Below are 21,467 nucleotides of genomic sequence, written 5' to 3'. Positions count from 1 at the left end.
CCTGAGACCGCGTATCGATGTCAAGATTGGACGGGACACAATTAATTCGAAATCGTGCCTGTTGTCTCTTGTCTTTGCAAACAGTTGTCTCGTCCTAAAGAAAGGAGATTTTATGCGATTTTGCCGCGATGCCGCAAGCACTTGGTGGATATATGCCAGTTGACCTAGATATAGGTAGCGGCTTCGGGTACCAGGAGTGTGCAATAATAAGTAGGTAGTCGCCAAGTGGTTTGTGCAAGACCAAAGCTACTATGGTACACCACACCACACCACACTACACCCACAAGAGCTGAGGAACGTGTGAAGGAAATGCAAGCAGGCGGAATGAGACGGCTGCTGGCTTTGGCTGCCACCTTGCTGGCTTGCTAACTTTGGCTTTGCACAAGCGCGCGACTGCGTTCCGTGGAGTTGGGACCCGCCGAGAGGCGATGATGTGAGAGTTGTGGGTAAAGTTACTTTCCAGATGACCTTTGGGAAATAATCCACTGAGTTGAACCGGTAATCGGCCAATGATTTTGCTGAAATGGTACGACGGTTGATGTAATCGCTGGGTCTTCCACCATCCGTGCTGAATCAGAGATCACCACAATCTCGCTACTGTGACGTTTGCGGGAGTGTTGACAGCTGCAGCGGGGTTTGATGCACGTTACATTTGAAGTCACTTTTGCCCCTTCCCTGGTTACCAAATGTAGGTATTGGTGAGAACTTCTTTTGTGCTGCGGCGGCTGGGCGGCTCAATCACAGCCAATTGCCAATTGACACTGGCTACCGCCAAGAGTACGAAATAGAGGGATGATCAGCAGAAGCACGGGCTTTGAGGCTGACAATAGTAGTTCAAATGGTCGCCAAAGGGAGGAAATTTTTTATGCCCTTCTTTTCTCTTAGTGCTTGTCGCAAGGTAAAGAAATGTTTTTATGCCGCATGGATGCAGGAGGACCCTGAATTTTGAGCTTGTCAATCTGATGTCTCTCCTCCAGTGGTGGCGCTCTCCTTTCTTCTTCTAGCGAGACAGGCGATCACGGCAGCATGTATCAAGCCCAAGTGTAATAAGCGATGGTGCACTTTGCCAGTAGATGGCGCCTTGCGATAAGCCAGGTGAGACGACAATTGTTTTTTGTCGCCTTGTTTTCCCTGCCTATCTGACTGGGTAGTGTGTGTGTGTGTGTGTGTGTGTAAGTATATGTGATGATGCGAGCCGCGGCCTGGATGATGGAGGTTGTTTATTACCAGGTTGGTATGGTTGATATGGATGTCTGTCTTCCGTAGTCCGTCCCTCTTTCTCGGGCCTTTTGCAAGCTTATGCAAATGCCTTGAGTGGGTTGGCGTTGCAGCCAACCTGGAAGTGCGATGGTTGAGTGGGGGGCTGGGGATGTGAGAAGCGACAACGATTATGCCTGCAGGATCATGGCAATGTGCGAACGACTCCGTGGGCGCTATGGGATTTCCGATTTGCCAATGGGATCTTTGGAGCTAGCAGCGGCGGCAGCAATGTATTGATTACCACCACATATGCATCTGATTTATTTATCGTTGCCCGTGGTATTCGTAGTGGTCGAGGTACTGTATGTTTGTCTCGGTCCAACCAAAAGCCAGAGTCTGTTTCAAACCCGCTATAGGCGCGTCTTGTGATAATTTATATGACCTGCTTGCCTCTTTTGGCTTTCCGGGCCATTCTCGTCAGCAGCGTTTCAACCACCACGATTGTGAACATAGTAGCAAGCACATGTAGGCATAGGATGCATCCTTTATTATCACTCCCATCTAGCCGCCATTGACGCCTTATACTTCAAAGCCGGCCCGACACTTGAGGCACCATGAGACATGGACTCACGCCATGCAAAAAAGGTACAACAGATGTTCATTGCAAAAGACTGCCAAGGGGGAAGAGATAGAAAAAAAAAACCCCCAAGTCAACGAACGCCTTCTCGCTTGGGACGGCAATTCAAAGGAAGACCCTGGGAACATGACTGGCAGTAATGGCGTGTTGAGTGCAGGCGAGAGACCCTGGAGCTGAGCCCATTGGACCCCGCGATTACGAGAGAGATCAGCACATACCTCGTTTCCCGGGCAGTCTTCTCCACCGGAATATCTCCCGACACGAAATCTTGTGGTTGTCGCTGCTCGGTAACGACCGAGATGAGGTCCCCGAAAGGCCGAAAGGGTTTTTTTTTCCCTCTGTTTTTCAGGGTCCAAACAACGAGGCTGTTCGAGCAAATATTGTAGATCGACTGCGCAGACCGAAAAGCTTTGGTCCACGCTTATATCGAGCTGCTAGCAGGGAGAGCCCAGGTAAGGTCCAGGTAGGTAGGTAGGTAGGTAGTTGTGTATCACGCCCAGTAATGTATCGATGTATGCGAGAGCAGCAACTGGAGCTTCGCCGTTCGGTTGTGTGGGGAAGCCAAACCCTTGCTTTGTTGGACGACTGGCAACTGCAATCCGATCACTGGACTTGTCAAAATCCAACAACTCCAACTTGCTTTGGGCGGTTTCACCTCGGGAACAGTCGTGCTCTATTCAGCCGTTTGTTGATCACTTGTTTCTCTTGAATCCTTTACCCGCGTCTACACATTAGCCAATGTGGCAGGTTGACAGAAACCGGCGGCTTGAGCGCGTGCGTATGAGAGAGACTAGAACAAGACCCGAATCCGTCCACCAAAGCTGGTATGGCTGGCCGAGCGAGGGATGGGGGGAAAAAATGGCACCCGTCTCACAAGCACGCACTGATGGCCGTGAGCAGCACATCAGCTTTAAACGGCTGTGATAGTGCTGTGGCCCTTTCAGATTCAGGTTTCTTCGCCAGGGGCTGTTGTCTATTGCCGACATGAGGTTCCAATCTGCATTGTCGTCTTATTTTCCTCTTCCAGGGCTCATTTAGGGCTTTGTGATGCACGACAGGTTTCTCGACAACTGGGTAGTACATACAACAATAACTTGTTGCTTTCTGCCAAGTTTGGCACAAGCCCCTGGCTCGCCTGGCAAGATAAGGCTCCCTGTTCCCCACGTCATTGCAGGCTTGCAGCTTGAGCAAAACAGGGTAGGCCTGTATATCAGGCCATTGTAATACTCGATTGGGAAAGAATGAAACCAATCCGACCTTGGAACGTGTAGCTATGTAAGCATGACCGACATCAACCCATCAACTATAGATCTTGTGCCTATACCGCTCCTGGCGACCAAGACGACTTGGTATTGATTTTGCTTTCGCCTTGATCCGGAATGCTTTGGCCCGCCACTTTGAGTGAGACTGGATTTTGAACCATGTAAGTCATCTTTTACCGGGATCTTGAGGCGTTTGATTGTTCTACGGAATACGTACTGAGCAAATTGCCGGAATGGTCTGCAGGGGAGAGACCTTGAGGATTCGTCGAATTAAGCCTGGTTAACAAGAGATCGAACTAGCACCCGCACAAGCTGCACTACAGGCGACCGCAGTGGAAACATCACCAATTCCTGATACTACCACGCTTGCACATGCATTGGTACAATATGCATTCCACAAAGTACCTACACCCTGTACCATGCAACTAGCACACATAGGTGTACATTTTTATGTATGCAACGCGCACACCGATGGCTCCTTTGAGATCCATCCGCATCCTGCAAAAGTCACCCTATGTAGGTACAGCATGCAAGACCTAGAGTCTATGGAGGCCGAGACTTCAACAAACAACTTCATGGGCCACAGCTCTTCTTCCTGAATGGAGGATGGAATCCTGTGTTCCATAACTCACAGAGCTACGCATCAGCATATGCTCCATTGGGGACAGCGCTAATTGTACATACGTAGGCATGTTGGCCAGCATATAGAAACGCGGCATCCCGCGATGCAATGCGGCGAGACTACACTACGCCAGTTCCCCGTACCCAGGAGCCACTAGAAGGTAGGAGAATTGTCGGAACTTCCGGGGAATCAGAAAAACACACTTTGACAACCCCCCACCAATATCGAATGCGGCTCTGGCCAAGGGAGACCTAGATCTTTTTTTGTGACATGGCGAACGGGCTTGACGGGAATCTGGAGCAATTCTCTTACACCGCCGAATGCTGTCTTATTCCCGCGTATGATTGTGGTTTGCGGGCTCCGTCTACTCATTGAACGCGTCATAGGGACTGTCCAGATCGTCCAGCGCACGATCCTCGGCTTCCTGACTCTACCCAGAGGGCCATGGAAACGGATAAAAGTCCTAGCTCAGGACGATGATCGTTGATGTCCCATCACAACCACGCCGCGTACCTCCACTGACGAATGGCGCATGGGGGGATACGACAAAACTAAGGAATGTCCTCGGATCTAATTTAGTCTAATATTTCACCTGCCTGCTGCTTAGCAAGAAGATTCGGGAACGTCGACGAGAGGTCAGAAAATTTCTACCGTGTATTTTCCTCCGAAGAGAAGGGACGGACGGTTTCTAGCGTCAACCCGCAGTCCGGCCGTGGAGCCGAGGAACCTGGCGGTTGACGCCGATAGCAGCAGCCAACTATAGAGCGGATCTTCACTCGATCTGGTTCTTGCTCGTGTACATCTTGAGCGTTGGACAATTTAGTGTTGCACATCACCCACGGGATGACTTCATATTACGCCGCTTCGCGAACTTGACCTGTTCCTGAATCATTGCACAACGGTTTTGCCACAAGATCGGTTCCCAATCTGCTAATCGAGCACGTCAAGCCAATTCTGGTTGAATGGCCCGTGCCTGGGACCAATTCGGTTCTCCTGAAGGGGGGGAAAGACATGACACTCATCCGTGCTGATCGATCCTCCAGGAGCCCGGCTTGTTGCAACATATTTCCTTACCAGACTTGATAATGCTAGGGGAGTGACGGGCTATGAACTATGGGCAATGATGGAAGCTGCAGCGTTGCCAAGCCTATATCCAAACACTCCTTGCCCTTGCGCCAACCAAAATTCCGCGCGAACATTCAATGTTGCCTCTTCCGGCGGGAACCACGTTCCTGGCACTAGGCCAAACGCGGCATAGCCAAGACCGGACTGAAGTGTCGAACAACCAACTTTTTCCAAGATTTTGTCCTCCCTTTCCCACTGTTTGGTCTGGTTCACACAGCACGACAGGAGTCTTTTTTTCCTCCTTACTGAGACGCAACGGTTTTAACCATAAAAACAAGGGCCGGCGGAAAGAATAGAAAGAAACCCAAGCCAAGGACCGAGCAAATATTTTCCGATCCTCTCCAAGGATCTCGATCTCCGCCCCTAGTCTTGTTCTTTTTTTCCTCTTTCCCTCCTACTATGTACATCGTACTACTCACTTCACGCCTTCCTCCGGACCACCCTTCCGCCCGCATCCCGTTAGGTGTTTGCGAGTGCTTCCTGCTTGCTTTGGCGAGGTGTTAATGCTCCGACGCAGACAATAGACGAGAGGGCGGCGGGATGCCCCCTCTAACCCAAAACCTGGGCGCAACGTGTATCGTGATCTTGCATTTTTTTTTTAAACCCTACCACCTAACTTTTTTGAATGCCCATTTACACCATGCACAAAAAGAACTGCCGAAGTCTCGAGACCCTGTCCCTTCTGCAAGCTTACACGCATCCAACGACATCTTGGCCGCCCCGTGGCGGTAGCGGACATGTAAGCCATTGGTAAGTTCTAGGTAGCAAGCGGAGGATGGCGACAAAGGAAGAGGAAAATGGACACCAAAAACCAAGGCAGTAAACACTTTTTTTTTTTTTCTTCTTATCCCTTCCATCCTACCAACAATGGAACGTCTTGCGGTATCGTCGGCGCTCCGCTTGGGCACTATTGCTACATGGCACAGGGGGGTGGAAAAGGGCCGGACAAACGCGCCTTTTTCTGGCTTTTCTACCATGTAAAACCATTGATTCTTCTTATCATCGTGAAAACCCTCAAGGGCTGGGCATCGGGGGATCGGTTGGGAATATCTGACCATTTACCCTCGTGGTTGCAAATCGCCTGAGCGCGTGCGTGCATGCTGAGATAAGGTTTGTCTAGGCAGTGGCTTGGCATGAGACTATAGAATCCCGTCGTCCAATCTTCTGCATCAATCTACGCCAAGTCATGTCATTCTAGTCGATAGAAAGCATGGCAGATGTTTTTCCGGCATTGGTTAATCTTTGCTACATCGTGGCTGCTATATGGACCTCGATGATTTCCAAGAGCGCAGCACAGAGATTGGAAATTGCTAGCTACATGAATCCCACACACTACCATTGTCATGATGAATATAATTGATTACAAGAGGTTTCCGCCTTGTTTGCGTACTTCCTGTGGTATCTAAATGCTTTATACGGTACCAGAGCTTGTGACTACTAGCACATATGATAATGTACACTGTAAGCACTTCCTCCAGTGCGCAGACCTGAACTCCAACCAAATACATCTCAATAGTGGTAACAACGCTCGACAGCCATTTTTTTATAGGAAATCATAAATCAGAAAAAGCATATGCATCATGACGACGTAGCACCCAACTCTCCATCCTTGACCATTCTCCCAAGGATGAGGCTCTGCACAACCAACTCGTCTGTAAGAGTCCTGACTCGCTTTGGGCATGGCTGCTCCTCTGCGCTATCGACCGTGCTCTGTATCTTTCGCTTCTTCGAAGGCAGTAGCCCTTGACCGAATAGGATCTTTTCCGCTTCGGTAGGATGTCCATCAACATAGACCCAGTCAAAAGCATTTCCGGCGTCTTCGTTCTTTTTGAGCTCTGCTCTTGCTTCTTCCAATGTGCTGACTCGGTGTAAAGAAGCTCCAAGAACTTGAGCGAGGAAGACATACTGCATACGTTTCTCTTCCTCTCTCTTTGATTTCTTCATCACCAATAGGATCTTTGAGCCAATCAGCATTCTAGGCCGTTTCTCAATGATCCTCTCGATGCTTGTGGTCTTGGCGTCGTACAAGTCTAGCGGTCTGGAACGAATTGTGCCTAGCACTTGGCTGTGACCAGCAGCGAGCAGGTACGTGGACCAGTCTACGACTTCGCTTTCTTGAGTACACTCAGATATCCATTTCCAGGATAAGCATGGTAGACCCAGTGCAAGAGCCTGCATGTATTTTGGCTTTCTTGAGTGTGTGTCCGTGATGAGAGCTGCGAAACCAAGGTTTTGGCCGTATCGTATGCGTGGAATTTCATCAGACTCCAAGGGACCAACTTCGACAAGGTCATCAAATCCCTTGGTAACAATGGTACCACCACCTGCAGTGATCATCTTCTCAACCGACTGCTTCTCCCGATCTGACTGAAAGGACGTAGCAAATGTCATGCCATGAAAAAGGCCCGCGTTGGAATGATGCTGTCGTGTTTCATTGACTGACTTGCGCAGAAACGAGCGAGACGTCCGCCCTGCGAGAGCTGAGTTTGGCGTTGAAAATGCCAGTTCATCCGTCGAGACAGAAGCGTGGCGTTTGTTTCGCGGGGATGAGTAGGTCTTGAGCCTTGTGGGCTTTTGGCGGCTATTCTTCGCTGCCGCTGGTGATGACAAGTCAAGGTTGTTTGCCGTAGGCACATGGTCCCTGTTCTCAGACTCTTGCACATCGTTTGTATCTGTGTTTGGCGTACTACTGGATGTGGGTTGCGGTGTCTCGGTCAGGACAGTCAACGTAGACGAGGTCGTGGGTGGCCCATTTTCACTGACGGCGCCGGCTGAATTCGGAGGGATGGGAGTGGCCGCAGGCCGTGACTTAGACGACCGGCGGGGAGGGCCCTGCGTAGAAGCTGCGATTGGTGCCGGGAGTGGCGGCGAGGAAGGGACTTCTCTCGTCTCCTCAGAGCTGAGTCGGCTGCTTTGATTAATTCTTCCCGACGAACGTAGAGTCCGCTGTTCGGTAGAATTGACTTTGGTAGGTTGTGTGCTCCGTTTTGGAAGCCGGCTGCCAGGAGGACTGGTCTCTGGAATGGTCTCTTTGGTTCCATTCGTCTCATTCGTCTCATCGCTCTGCTGGGGGGCAGAAGGAAGCTCCGAGTGCACATCTTCCTTCGCCACGTCTATAATTATCTTTTCGGCTGGCGATTCTTCTGAGTTTGGCACTCCGATAGTTGTCCCCGAAACTTCCTGCGAATCTGCAACAGTTTCCTGTGAGTCGTGTCCACTCGTTACGTCGGGGCGTAGACGGGGCTTGATGACTTCAATGGACGAGGCGACTGTGGACTGGGCAAGGGCGTTCTTTTTCCTTCGATTGGTGGAAGGTACTTCGATGTTATCTTTGCTACATTGCTTTGGCAGAGTGATGTTTGTCAAAGATCTGTTTGCCCTCTCTTGTCTTTGCCTCGCGAGCCGACGGCGCTCTTGTGAATTGTCATCATCCGAATCTGTCTGGTCTTGAGACCTATCTAGGGTATTGTAGGGATCTGGTGAGTTTCGAATAGGTGCATAGTCACCGATGGGGTCAGGCCGGTGTCTCAGTTTCGACTGAAATGCATTAGGCGATCCTGGAATAGTTTCTAGGACAATGTCCGGTTCCTGTTGTTCGCGTGGTTTGACAACCGATGAAGTAGCCGGGGCAGAACACGCCGGACTTGTAACTGGGCCTTGTAGAGGTGATGTGCGTAATCCACGGTCTTTAAGAGGAGAGGAGGCATTATTCGGAGAAATTGTATTATGATTGAATATCATGGGCGACGGTCGCGAAGAGGTGGGCGAGGCTAACTTCTTGGCACCTGAGGTGAACTGCGTCTGCTGGAAGAGCTGCGAAGCCCCCATCAAGTCACTGGCTGTTCCATTTGACTGGAACATTCGCGAGGGGACCAGCGGTGTCTCTGGAGGAAGCATAGTCGGCGCCGGCATACCACCCCGTTCAAGAGCCGACCCTGCAATAGCATTTGGCTGCGACGTGCCTGTCAACTCTGATGGTGTGACCTCATCGTGGCCATCATTCTCGAGAGGATTCCAGTCAAATTTGACAGCCCCTGTTTCGTCTTCATGTAATGTTCGGTGCTCGTGTGAGCTGCTTGCCCGGGATATTTGCGACTCTGCCTGGTCGATAAGCCCGGAGGGCCTTTGTTGTTCTTGCTCTTTGGATGGTTGAGAGGACGCAAGGCCGGGTTCATAGTAGCTTCGGTATTGCTCGTAGCTCCTGCCATCGTTTGATTGAGTCGGAGACTCGGGCGAAAGGTCGTCCATCTTCCTGTTCTTCAAGGTCTCTGTCCTCAGTGGGCCGGCAACTTTGGGTGGCGCAACTGGGCGAAGAACACCATTTTTCGTCAACAGACTCGGTCGATCGACAATGGCGGAAAATAACCCAGCATCACGTAGAGTTTGAAGCTGCCCTTGCGATCTGCCGGTCTCCAGAGCGTGCGATGAACGAGGGGATGAGGCTTTGTAGCTACTACATGGCCTGTGGTCGGAATTGAAAGCGAGAGGGAGACTGTCGATGGGACGCGTTTCGGGTTCCAGCGCGTCGTCGTTGGGCAATTTAGTGGACTGTGGGGGTTTCCTGTCAGTGCCACCCCTAGCGCCGATCGGGGAACAGGGGATGGTACTTTACCTTTCCGACCCTTGTAGACTGAGCCGCTGACTCGACTTTTGCGTTCACATCTTTAAAGTTTAGCGAACCAGCACTCTTGTTCAACATGGGGTCGGTCTTCAAGCACAAAAAGCGACAATATGATTTGAGTAGAAACGTAAAATTGATGAAATACTTACTAACTGGATCGTGGTGTATCATTGGCGAAGAGCTTAGCTACAAAGGCGACAAATTAGCCAACATGGGCGGCACGAGAGGCGGTTAATGCTTTTCTTACCGTTCCAATCCCATGCTCGCTATGATATCTCTCCATCAGGGTCTGAGAGTCTTGACTTTCATTCTGGCCATCATAAGCTCTTTTCTCGGCGGCTTGGACCGATTTTGGCTTGGCCGCCATTGTGCAACAAAATCATACCGATTGGTCGGTGCTTCGTAGTTATGGGCAAACCTCGAAAGCTCTCGAGTTGCAGGCTGGGATAATTTGAGAACAGAGCCAAGTGGTGGAAAGTGTAGTTGCCTACTTCCTCGCCTACAGGCGAGGCGTGAAACAAAAAAAATTATCCCAGCGTTTGCGTGAACAAAGAGAACTTGGAAATTTAGGACGCGTGTTAGTCTTGACGCCAGATCATGTGATTGAGGCCGGGCCTTAAAGTGGTTGCTCGAGTGAGAGACAGCTAATTCAAGCTAAATGCGTCTAGTTTTTAGCAGGTATGAAGTTGCTGCAACAAGTGGCTGTTGCCTAGCACGAACCGTTCCATTTGTTAATATATGAAAGGCAGTCACGGTCACATAACAAGGATTAACGCTGTTGGTGGACGAATGGTATACGCGAGGTAGGGAAGGCAAGGCTTTTTCCCCCTTCCCTCAGTTCTACCTCGGCCTTCAACTGAAGTTTCAACTCTTCATTTTCTTGTGTTCATGTTAAATTAAAGGCTTAGTTCGTATGATTGTGTGACTGACCGTCGATTGGGTTGCCAGGTGAGTTCTATGTTCGTGTGAATGCCAAATAATGCGATTACCAGTCCAAGTGATGGCAGGACCTGAATTACTTGATGAATTGCAAGTTTTCTTGAGTATGAGAAGTCTTGATGGTTCACGCTAGGGCCAACAATGTCAGTCATCATCATTATTTTTTCTGCCAAGGAAGAAGAATGTCTTTTTCTCTGTTACCTTTCCTTCATCTTTTCTAGGCGGCTATTTACTTAAAGAGAGGGTAATTCAATGCCTAATATAAGACTTACATTTTTACATTTATTATGAGCCGTGAACCGGCAGATATCCATTGCCTCTGCACGGGATGGTAGCTTTTTCCTCTAGTGTGAGGCTCTGCTTGGTTTGTTGATGCCCAAGCAAAGACGTCTATTTAAAGCCGTGGGCAATAACTAGGTGAAATGATTTGGCGCCTCAGAAAGGCCTCAACAATCGTAACCTGAGTAAATACAATTTTTGGCCATTTAGTCTTTTTCTTAATTATATTTATATCATTTCCTTTCCACAATTTTCTTGATTCTTGGACACAAGACTATGCCAACAGGTTCTCGTGTGATCCAACAGCGATGGCTTTCGTATACCCCCAAGACGATGATGACACTGATCCTGTGTTAAAGTTACTCGACCTGCATTGCCCAGATCCAAAGGGTGATAAGAACAAGAGTCGAGGAGACGAACACGGCAATGGCCAAGGTGGTCCAGCAGACTTGGGCTCATCGCGCCCACCAGTGGGTTACCATCGCCCATGTGTGTTGCCCATCAGTCCCTGGCCCCATCAGCGCATAGATCTCATCACTCCCTACTATGGACGAAGCGTCGACTCCAATAATCTCAGCAGCCTTGGCCCCATGAGCACTTACCCAGGTTTTTCTGACGGCCACAAGACACACACCTCCTTTTCATTACAGGAGACGCCATTGCACGATGCACCATATGATGAACCTATAAATGATCCATCCCAATATGGAAACTTCCCCTGGATATCCTGGATCGCAAAGCAACCGCATTCTCCAAGTCTACTTGAAGCTTATCAAGCTTACCATCAACCTAAAGGCCTTCGGCCTTTCCCTCGGGCTGACCCGGCCAATGACCAGAGTAGAAGAACCAGTGGTCAAGAGGGAAGCAGCGATGATTGTCAGATCAGACATGTTAGTGGTCGTCAAAGAAGACGCAAGAAGCGCCTAGCCGACGGCATGACCAAAGAGAACCCCATACTCATTGAAGACGACTTGACAATTGGCTTGGCGATCGAGCCCATCGATTCTCGCGCCAGCTCCTGCACCCTTGACTTTGAGCATGGTCCACCGCGTCCTCCTGTCAACAACTTGAGTGACCGTGCTTCATTCGTTGCAAGTCCCTTCACCAAGTCTCCAGGCCCCCCAAGAGTCGAGCTCCTTCCCCTAGGGAGTATGCCGCGTCCTCCACGATTCGGATCCTCAACGGGGAGTGTCAGACAGACAATTGAGGAGATTGAGCATTACATTCGCCAAGACGAGATGCACCGTCGCTATCTCAAGCACACGTTGGAGGATATTACTCGGGAAGTGATGGAGATGCAATCCTACCTCGGTGAGCGCAATCACTAGATGGCAGCAAAGACACGACTAGGGACATACCCCGAAGGCATAAGAAAAACCCGTTCTTGGAGGCTCAAGACTGGTAAATGCCTTGCGATGGATAGTGCGGAAGCTTAAGGCTGGATAATTATTGGACTGATGAGGATGGCCGTGGTATGAGACGGCTACATGAATTATGGGCTTCCAGGTTCTGTATTGACCCGATTAGTGAATTTGACATCATGTTTTACTCATGCACTGGATCAAGTCCACCTTTCACTTCTTAAGGCTCATGAGCTCCAAGTTTTAGTTTTTAGTTTTAAGTCTTCTCTCACTTCCCTCAGTGGCAAGATCTTGAGCCGAACAGCGAAATTTGTATGGGAGTCAAGAACGGTCCGACTTGATTATCCACTTTATTACCCTCATGGTTCATATCGTCCATCTCGTTCATATTGGCGAATCATCCTGCCCCACTCTCTTTGATCCCGTTCCTCTTCTTCACTAACACCATCCCAGTCACGGTCATTCTTGACCTTAAGGCGACACCTCCCCATGCTTCCCTTGCCACCAAAGCCATCAAAGTCCAACATCCACTCGAGGGGCAACACGCCCTTGACTGCGCCATCCGGAGAGTCCTGGGCGTCATCCGAGACCCAGGAGTAGCCCGCTTTGAGGACAACAGATGCGGTAATGGTAAAGATACCCCAGCCCACTCGCGAGATTTGGTAGGGAGGGCGTTGTCTGACGACCCGATTCTGTCGAAAGGTTGGATGCAGAAAGATGTGAACCTCTTCGACAATGTCGGTTCTACTCGGGCGCACGAAGAATGTCCAGTCATGTATGTTGTGCGGGGAACCTGGTGACGGCGGGATCCGGGTATGGCGGTTGCCAATGTACACAGTAATGGTGTGGATGGCATCTCCACCGAGGCCGTCGGCTTCTGCATGTGCCTCTGCCTCTCGCTCGCCATGCGTCAATGGATATCTCGACTTGAGCTCCTGTGCGAGGGCCGGATTTGCTGTCGCAGTGGTCATGGTTCGGCACATTGGACATCTCGCCTCGAGCTCGGATACAGCGTCAAACTCGACTGGTTCTTCGTCGACGTCCACAATGGTCATTGGGGCTGCCAGCGAGACGGAAGCCCATTGCGCCATGCAAAATTTGCAGAGCGTATGGTTGCACGTAGTAGTCACGGGTTCGTGGAGTAGAAGACGGCAGATGGGACATGTATCGTCTTCGCTCACCTCCTCGTCATTGGCATTCTGCGTATCTTGCTCACCAAGGCTCCTCGGCATGGCATCAGAGTGTAGTCGCGAAGGACCCAAAGTGTTTTGCGCTGAAGACTGATCCCGTCGGGCTCGTCGAGCAGCTCTGGCATCTCGTGTGTCAAGAGAACTCATTTTGGCGATGCCCGCATGAAGCTCTACCGCCTGCAGACTTGCCAAGCTGGATGGCCTAGAAGTTGGACTGTAGCGTTTGCACTCCTGCTCAGGAACTATCGTAGTCACCACATCCTAGAGATTGAGAATGGGTGAACCGCGGATCTCTCACATAGAAGAGTTGGAGAAAAGGCTGAATGATGATTGTTGGCGTGTCTCGCGCATTTATAGGTATGCGGGCTGACGTCTAGCGCCAGGCACCAGCTGCGACTGGGGTTGGGTGTACACAGTACTGTGCGGTAGGGCATACAGGTAGGCAATGATCCTGGCATAACTCGGCTGTGCCACATGGGCGCATTCCCAGAACAAAGATATGTATTCAATTAATCCCTTGATCATCCATTATAGGCGCATAGTTGGGTTTACGTTACAGCGCTATGATGAAGTATGAATACAGAAACGTAGATGATTATTCTCTCGCCCAAAAGTGTTGTATGACCCAGCGAGCGGCAAGTTGATACTAGCACGGCCTTGACGCACACGCCATCGAAACCACGCACCATAGAAACCAGCATGACACCAATGACTTGATACAGAAATGGCAATGGATAAGCGAAAATCATGTTTTCGCGTTGCATTGTGCATAGTATCTAGACTTCGTGTTACCGATTGAAGATAGTATAACCATAAAATCGTGATGTGCATATTGCCAGTAAGACCAAGCTACACGCGGGTCCCGGAAGCAGACGTCGGCTTAGGCTGGCTTTTGCAGAATCACAGAGCTGATGGTGCAAGTGACAGTGCTGCCGCTGACACTGGCTGAGACGCCGCTGATAGAGTAGGTGGTAGCACTATTGTAGTTCTCAGGACTCGAAGTGCACCAACTAGAGTCGGTTCCGGTGCTAGTCTATACAGAGATGATCAGTCAGCAGCTGCAAAAAAATCTTGAACATGGCTAGATATGAACTCACGATCCTGACGTTCTTGAAGGCGAGTTGTCCAAAATCCCAGCTCACGCCGGTCCTGCAAGTAGAGATTAGTATAGCTGAATCAAGATTTAGCCTGCCACTACTGGAAGAACTCACAGCTCAATTGCGAACAAGACTTGGTTGAAGGATTTGTCGGCTAAAATGATACAGTTAGTGGGAAATGGCATCATAGGCAAAGTACGCCTTTTCTTTCTGGGAGAGACTGTAGAACTGACCCAAAGCAAAGGTGTCGGTGACGCTAGCTCCATTGGCAGATCTGGTGAGGGTGGAAGTCCAGCCAGAGTTGTCACTTTTAACTGTGGTCTCATGTTAGCAATTATTCTCGTCTAGCATTTCAGTAGTTAGACTATGGGTTATAAGCTTGTGCATTGCCAATTCAAAGCTCAAGATGGCACGCATTTTTGATGCTAGCCGGAGTCGGCGACTCGACAATGAAAAGCAAAGTAAATACTTACGCGTATTGCTGAATGTCACGGTTTCTCCGGCATAGGTGTTGAAACCGCTCCCCCAGGGCAGACTCGGGTTGCTACAGCACCTATTGCAGTGTTAGTGCGCCGATATCCGTCAGTTGAAACGGGCTCTCTATCTCGCATTCAATGGAGATTGAATGTCCGTAATCAAGCAGGAATAAAAAAAAGAAATCATACCATCCAGAACCGATCCACCAGGTGCCGCTTCGACCGTCGAGCACGTTCTGGTAGACACCACTGTTGTCGGTTGGTTGCAATCCGGGCCAGAGATAGTATGTGCCTGCTTGTGGTAATGCGGGAATCACCATCTCTCCGGAGAAGGAGGTGAACTTGGCACCGGACGGCGTATAGTATCGGAGAAAGTACCATGTTGCCGCCGAAGCCTGGCTGGCAAGGCTCAAGAAGGTGAGCAGTACCAAGGGTAGCATCGTGACGTCTGTTTGTGCTAGCGGAACGAATTCGTTTATCAGAATCTTGGATTAATACAGCACAGCAGAAGTGAAAGGTTAAACTCGATCTCGAGAGCAGACATGGCACTTTATGTCAAATGGATCTCCAGGGACTACCAGCATGTGTTCGGCTAAGGTCGACTGCTGTTCATATCAAAATGTCGCATCAAAAAGCTTGACTGCAACCAACTTAAATACAATCATGCAACTTGATAAGCGGAAGAGTTGTGACCGTACCAAAGTTATCCTTGCTGGTAGTAGACCCATTGTGACGGTGTTGTAGCAGAAAGATGAGAATAGCATGGTCCTCTCTTGAACTAGACGCGGAGATCAGTTGCTTTTGGACAGCGACCCCTAGTCGCCCAGCTTGGCCCCTGTCGTCGACGTCGGCAATTGGCTACAGCGCATACTGAATCTGGTGGTTAGTGTCCACCTATACACCATAACTGCCGTTGAGGGAACGGATCGTCCTGAAGCGATGCTTTAAATGCAACTCTTGGTCGCATCACCTATTCAAACTCGGTCACGGGACACCCTCCATATGTATAATGGGAGCGGTCAGAGAGGTGCTGAGAAGTGGCCCCACACAGCAATGCCAAAAGATGAGCCAACTTATAGTCGGTCGTTCCTTCCTGCGACACCTAAGGATTATACTCACTCACTTCACTATACTGTGTATAATAGGAGCAATCAAGACTCCTAACGCAAAAACACAAAAATGTGAGTCAACCTATATAGTTGATTCATCCCGTACAGCGACACCTGAGTGATTCGAACACTCGCTCCCGAAGGAACTGCCTAGCGGACTCTATAGTCGAGAGTATAGCAGGGCAGCGCGTTAACCACTCCGCCAAAGTGCCGTGTTGGATGGAAACCTTTGTGGTTCCGTGAAAGCATTTTGATTATCAAATGCTATATGTGGTTTCTTAGCTAATGGGAACCACCGGCTCGGGAGCTAGTCTATTATCACCAGCCGAGGGCGGGGACATGCGTATCTCTTCAATCACAAACAATTGCGCCAAGTCTTGGATCTTCAGTTGTTTCACATGCCGTAACACCATTAATCACTCTCACCAGCACAGTTACTCGTTGGCGTCTTGATAAATGGAACGATTGCAAGGTCAATGCTCGTGACTTTGATTTATTGATTCAACTTTCGTTTGGTGCAGTGCTTAGGTAAAAGTGGGCATGCATTTGGCCCAGCGACAACTGTAAACAATTGTTGTAAATAGCAATTCAATCACAGTAGTGTTCCTGAGAACGCGACAACCTTATTACCGGCGTGTCAAGGAGCATGTATAATCCAAAAACAAGTGAGAAATGATCATCTACTAATATCTTTGGCAATCGACCTGGTAACAACTCCCCAACGCCCCACCCGAGACTTTCCCACTCATCCCGCGCCTGGGGCTCGGCAACATCCGAGAATCACTGCAAAGCTCGCTATATACAAAAAATGATAGGAGGTAAGGCAGGGTACAGCAGGAATATAGGTAGTCTGGCCGCCAGGAAGAAAAATAAGTAGTGGTTGCCGTGGGTAGGTACAGAGGTACTTACCTAGTTTCGTGGGTATTGGCCCACGGAGGCCCCGACCCGCTTTGTGCCTCCAACCATAGCGTATTTTTTCGCGCCTGCCTGCTATCTTTCTTAGTAGTGTGAGCAAAGTAACCACCAGACAGCCCACCCTAGATTCCGTATTCGACACTACACTAGCCACATGAACAGTATCGCCTACATTGACAGCACTCCATTCCTGATACACCATGAACATTCAACAGAGCTACCGATTTCTCTCCCAAATTTCGTGCTTTCACTATAGTCTGAAGTACTTTAGCGAAGTCCACTACGCACTTTTTCAGCCCGAGACTATATTAGCAAAGTCGCCGGAAAGTAGTAAAGGTCTCTAACACGCTATGGTAGGTGCACGAATTTCCGAGAGAACCCGGTGTACAAACCCTTGCCGACGAGAAGGATCAATACAAAGAGTACAAGACTGGATTTTTTTTTTTTTTTTTAATATTTTCTAATTGGCATTCAAAACCACCTGACTTCTTACAAGCTGAGTATTTGGAACCGATTGTTGGCTCAAGCATCCTTGCATCAAGTACTATGTAACATAATTTTGCTTCGCGGCCGACATGAATGCAGGGCTTCGTAAGGTGGTGTCAGATGCTTGGGGCCGTGAGTGTGAATACCTCCATGATCCCAGGAGGCTCGCTGTGGGTCTCGGCTGATATTGAGAACGGATCGCACTTGATGCGCAAAATGGGACCTGAAAGTCCTCTTTGGTTCTTCTGACTATATTCTGAGACATGGGACAGGAGAGGAAAAGCCTCTTGTTGGAAGCACCAGAATAGTAGCAAGACAAATTCAATCCTTATGAATAATTTCAAGATATATTCAAGCACAATCAATCCTGTTCCAGCATAGCTTGTATTTAGACTTGATCTCCACGTTGCGGAGTGGCCGTTAAGACAAAGACTTATGTGTATCCCCCATGTATTGGCCCAGTGTGTTCCGAACCAGCCCTCCATGATTGTGAAGGTATATTATTCTTTTCCTATTTGCCGACTCTTCGCTGTCCACCTTCTCGCATCTAGTTTGAGGAAACTTGTTCAGAGGTCCAAGAACTCTCCTTCTTCGTTTCTCTCTCCCAGCGCTCCATTTGGTAGCCTTGGTAGGACGTCTTCGACATGGCCTTGTATTGAAGGACTTCTTTGGACGTCGACGAAATGGGTGCCGAAGACACTTTGATCGAAGCCGCTCGAGTTGGATAGGGGTGATTCTTATGATATTAAATGAGTCTATGGTCTTCATGTCATGACGATGACTAGTAATCGACAACTTACATTATGTTCGTAGTCTGAATCCATGATCCACGAACCGATATGAGCAAGGTCATGGCCAGCATGACCTTGGCACACTTGTGACATGATGCTTGGGAAGAGTTATGGCGATGTACAGTAGCAGAGGCGAAAGGTTACGGATGCTTGAGCGAACTTGATGTCAGAAGCCCGGCGTTGAGGATGACTTGTGTATGGACAATGCTAGACTTAGGAAAGTGTCCTGGATCAAGTCGTGGATCCGAATTGAGTGACGGCACCGAAAGAGGACAATTTATAGATCTTTTGTAGAAAGCCAGTTGTTGCTTGAATTCCCGGCTCACTGGCCCTGGCCCTCCTATGTACGAAACGAAAAAGGCGACATCTTGGTTGACCTACGTGGCATATCAACGAACACCAGCTCTTCACCGAAGTAGGTTGCCTAATGAAGCCGCCTTTACAATGAATCAATTGGGATTCTTTCAAGGAAGAACATAGACATGCTGATTTTGTTGTCTCTATGTAGAAATAGCAGCGCGCAGGCTGAGTGGTGTGTTCAAATGATGTATCTTCAAATTATGTGTGTTCGGATTAAACAGCCCAATCAAAGCACGAGTCTTGATATGCGGACGGTATGCGCTGCAACCTTATGGTTTAAAGCAGCGAGAACCGAAGGAAAGTTGTACTTGCGGCGAGATTTAACAGGCCCGGTGTGCACCTCCACCAGCTCCCCCAGTGTACAATACTTCATTGAGACCCATGCATCCGGGCCTGGCGTCCATGCAGCCGCCTAGGTATCCTGTCTTACTCCCGGGTGGCATGCACGGCGTGCCGCCCAGGCTGACTGCTTCGAGACTTTGAGACTTAAGACTCTCTGCAGCTGAAAATTGAGTGGTACATATATATCAACCGCGTGATCTTGCATTGCGCCGCGAGTCATATCGGGTTATATTCTTCCTGCAAGAAGGGCCGGCCTAGGAACAGTCAAGAGATCATTAAGGCGGATGCGAACAAAAATACTCAAAGGACATGATCTTAGCACAATACACACCTAGGTACCTCCTGGCTATGCGCCTTGGCTACACGTAGTATGTACTGTTTTGGGTTCCTCTCCATTCAAGCTCCCACCTAGTCTGGAATTTGTTATCTCCGTAGAGGGCGCTCTCGGAAATCGTGGGCAGCTCAGTCTTGGCCAGCTCCAGAGCGATATCTTTGCCAAATTTTCCGCTTGAGGCATTTCTGCCCAAGATAGACAGTTGCAAAATCTCGGCACTGCCATCATCCCATCGCACTACTTGTATCCACTCAATACAAGTGCTTCATCAAGCCTCCGCTTGATCCCAAAGGGATTGTTTCATGCATTCATACACAAGAGCAGTCTTAGAGCACCTAGCAATGTGGGTGAGGCACGCCTAAGTCATTCCTCGGAAATGCCAATGAGATGACCATATTTTGGTTTTAATGCCAACTTAAGGTAGTTGTTACTGCCCATGCCGCCTCATCACAAGGTACTTTCCCTTTAAATGCTATCGCGCTTTATAGCTCCTATTGTCCATCTATGCTGCTTCTACACGTATTAATCCTCCTCCAGTAAGTAGCTATCACCCTCCTGCTGTAGCAGGCGAAGGCAACTCTAATTGTAACAATCAAGTCTCTACATAGCTTTATTACGCATGCGGAATGGATTCCTAGTTTCTTAACTCGGTTGTTCGCTTGGCAAGGTGGTGAACACAAGGATTGGCGCACTCAGGTAAAGCCCAGGTAGAGTTTGGCGCGCGTAAAAGCAACGAAGAAGCCAATATCGAAGGTGTCACAGACAGCCTGGCGTGTGTTGGCCGGTGCAGGCCATTTCTTCAGTCAGCACGTGCTTTGATGAAGGTACTAAGATGGATCGTGACATCTATCCACGAGATCTCAGTCAATATTTCCCAGAATTAGAGTGGCCTCTAATCACAAATGGCCGTCATACCCAACTTTGTTGAGTTGCAGCTGCTACGCAAGCCGCGAGAAATGGACATGGCCACGAGGTACGCGACCGTGAGATGTTGCCCCACGCTAACACTTGACATAGTAATTTTACCTTGTCGGGAATTTTGAGCTTCAACTCTGAGCATTCGCTTTAGTCAGAATAATGCCTATAGTTACTGTGTCAATACTTCACATTCGCTGGTCCGTTAAGAAGCTGCTCATCTTGGATTGTAAGTGTGCATACATTGCTGCTCACAGGTGGGAAGGAAACTCATACAACATGTGTCGTCGTATATTCTTATTATCTTTTAAGCTTGACCACGAATACAACCACTATAATGAGCCACAGCCACAGCTGCCTAGTGTGGCACCCTACGGGTGACACGACAGGAAGGGTGATCAAATCTGTTTGTACACACATCAATTTCATAGACGCAGACCAGCTTTGATTTCGTCTCTTTGTTTTAGACGCTGGTCATATCACATTATAATAAATCACGCCCTACAAGATAGTTTTGTTCGGTGTTTGCCGCACTAGAGCACCACTTATTGCTTCATGCTTTGAACCTCAAGCTCGTTGCTACTGCTCAGGCACAGCTACTTACATAACAGCCTCTCTCTTTTCTCTCCTCTTCCTTTTTCTCTTTCTCCATTTATTTACGAGGCATGGCTTGCATTTAAGGAAGGACTATCAAAAAATACTTTCGTTACTTTGGTATGCTCATTTCTTTGAAGGTAACTGATAATCATAGTTGAGCAAACAATACCACTATCGCTGTTGCACTTTTCCACTCCTCGCCTCTTTCCTCTCCGGCTCTGGTTATGCCTGACTTATGCACTTGTCCAAAAACTCTCTTTTCTAGTCTCTTGCTGCCACCTTTGCATCTGATAGCTCTGATGAAATGACTTCATTGAGACGTTTGCTTGTTGCATATTCCTTGGCATTGATGTAGTGGACAGCCCGACAAGATTACTTGCACTTAGACGAGAATCGTTGTTCTGTATACGATGAGTCAATGCTTTACATGCGAAGGTACTGGGGTCTTGGCTACTGACGTTATGATTGCAGCTCGTGTGCTTTGCCGAAACGCGGATATGAGCAAGGTCATGATTGACTAGGACTTGGCGAGGTTGCCCCGGAGCTGTGAAATCAACGGTTCCAGGCATGCTGAGTAGTTATGTTGCGGGTCAAGTCCCTCAAATTGAGATGAAAAGCTGCAGGGGAGTTCTGATCTCAAGAGCAGAAAGTGATGATGAGTAGGAAACGGATGTGGTATTGCCTTTGCAAAACTACAGACACAACACGGGCTTGGGTTATGATCAATCAACTACAACGTCGACGAATAAGGACATATTTATACTTCCCTTGCCTCAAGCCAATTGTCCATAAGTCTGAGTGAGCTCGGT

The 21,467-nt window shown here is 49.0% G+C and overlaps 4 protein-coding genes across 4 annotated transcripts; 1 reads left to right on the top strand and 3 right to left on the bottom strand.

Annotated features, from left to right (window-relative positions):
• Positions 1-6,424: 6,424 nt before the first annotated feature.
• On the bottom strand, positions 6,425-9,834 carry PFICI_11545 (uncharacterized protein; the record flags this gene model as incomplete). The annotated part of the gene is made up of 3 exons (XM_007840126.1): positions 6,425-9,394; positions 9,459-9,554; positions 9,715-9,834. 3 exons carry the CDS (start codon positions 9,832-9,834, stop codon positions 6,425-6,427), a joined length of 3,186 nt encoding a protein of 1,061 aa, XP_007838317.1.
• Positions 9,835-10,993: 1,159 nt separating this feature from the next.
• PFICI_11544 (uncharacterized protein) lies at positions 10,994-12,013 on the top strand (the record flags this gene model as incomplete). Its single annotated transcript, XM_007840125.1, has 1 exon — positions 10,994-12,013. One exon carries the CDS (start codon positions 10,994-10,996, stop codon positions 12,011-12,013), a length of 1,020 nt encoding a protein of 339 aa, XP_007838316.1.
• A 392-nt stretch (positions 12,014-12,405) lies between these two features.
• On the bottom strand, positions 12,406-13,383 carry PFICI_11543 (uncharacterized protein; the record flags this gene model as incomplete). The annotated part of the gene is made up of 1 exon (XM_007840124.1): positions 12,406-13,383. One exon carries the CDS (start codon positions 13,381-13,383, stop codon positions 12,406-12,408), a length of 978 nt encoding a protein of 325 aa, XP_007838315.1.
• A 733-nt stretch (positions 13,384-14,116) lies between these two features.
• On the bottom strand, positions 14,117-15,249 carry PFICI_11542 (uncharacterized protein; the record flags this gene model as incomplete). Its single annotated transcript, XM_007840123.1, has 6 exons — positions 14,117-14,269; positions 14,334-14,385; positions 14,448-14,487; positions 14,567-14,647; positions 14,807-14,886; positions 14,999-15,249. 6 exons carry the CDS (start codon positions 15,247-15,249, stop codon positions 14,117-14,119), a joined length of 657 nt encoding a protein of 218 aa, XP_007838314.1.
• Between the last annotated feature and the right edge of the window lie 6,218 nt (positions 15,250-21,467).

This window comes from Pestalotiopsis fici (assembly GCF_000516985.1).
Source record: "Pestalotiopsis fici W106-1 unplaced genomic scaffold PFICI_Scf_9, whole genome shotgun sequence".
Taxonomy (NCBI): Eukaryota; Fungi; Ascomycota; class Sordariomycetes; order Amphisphaeriales; family Sporocadaceae; genus Pestalotiopsis; species Pestalotiopsis fici.
The sequence above is the reverse complement of the archived record's forward strand: the minus strand, read 5'-3'. Positions and strand labels throughout refer to the sequence as shown.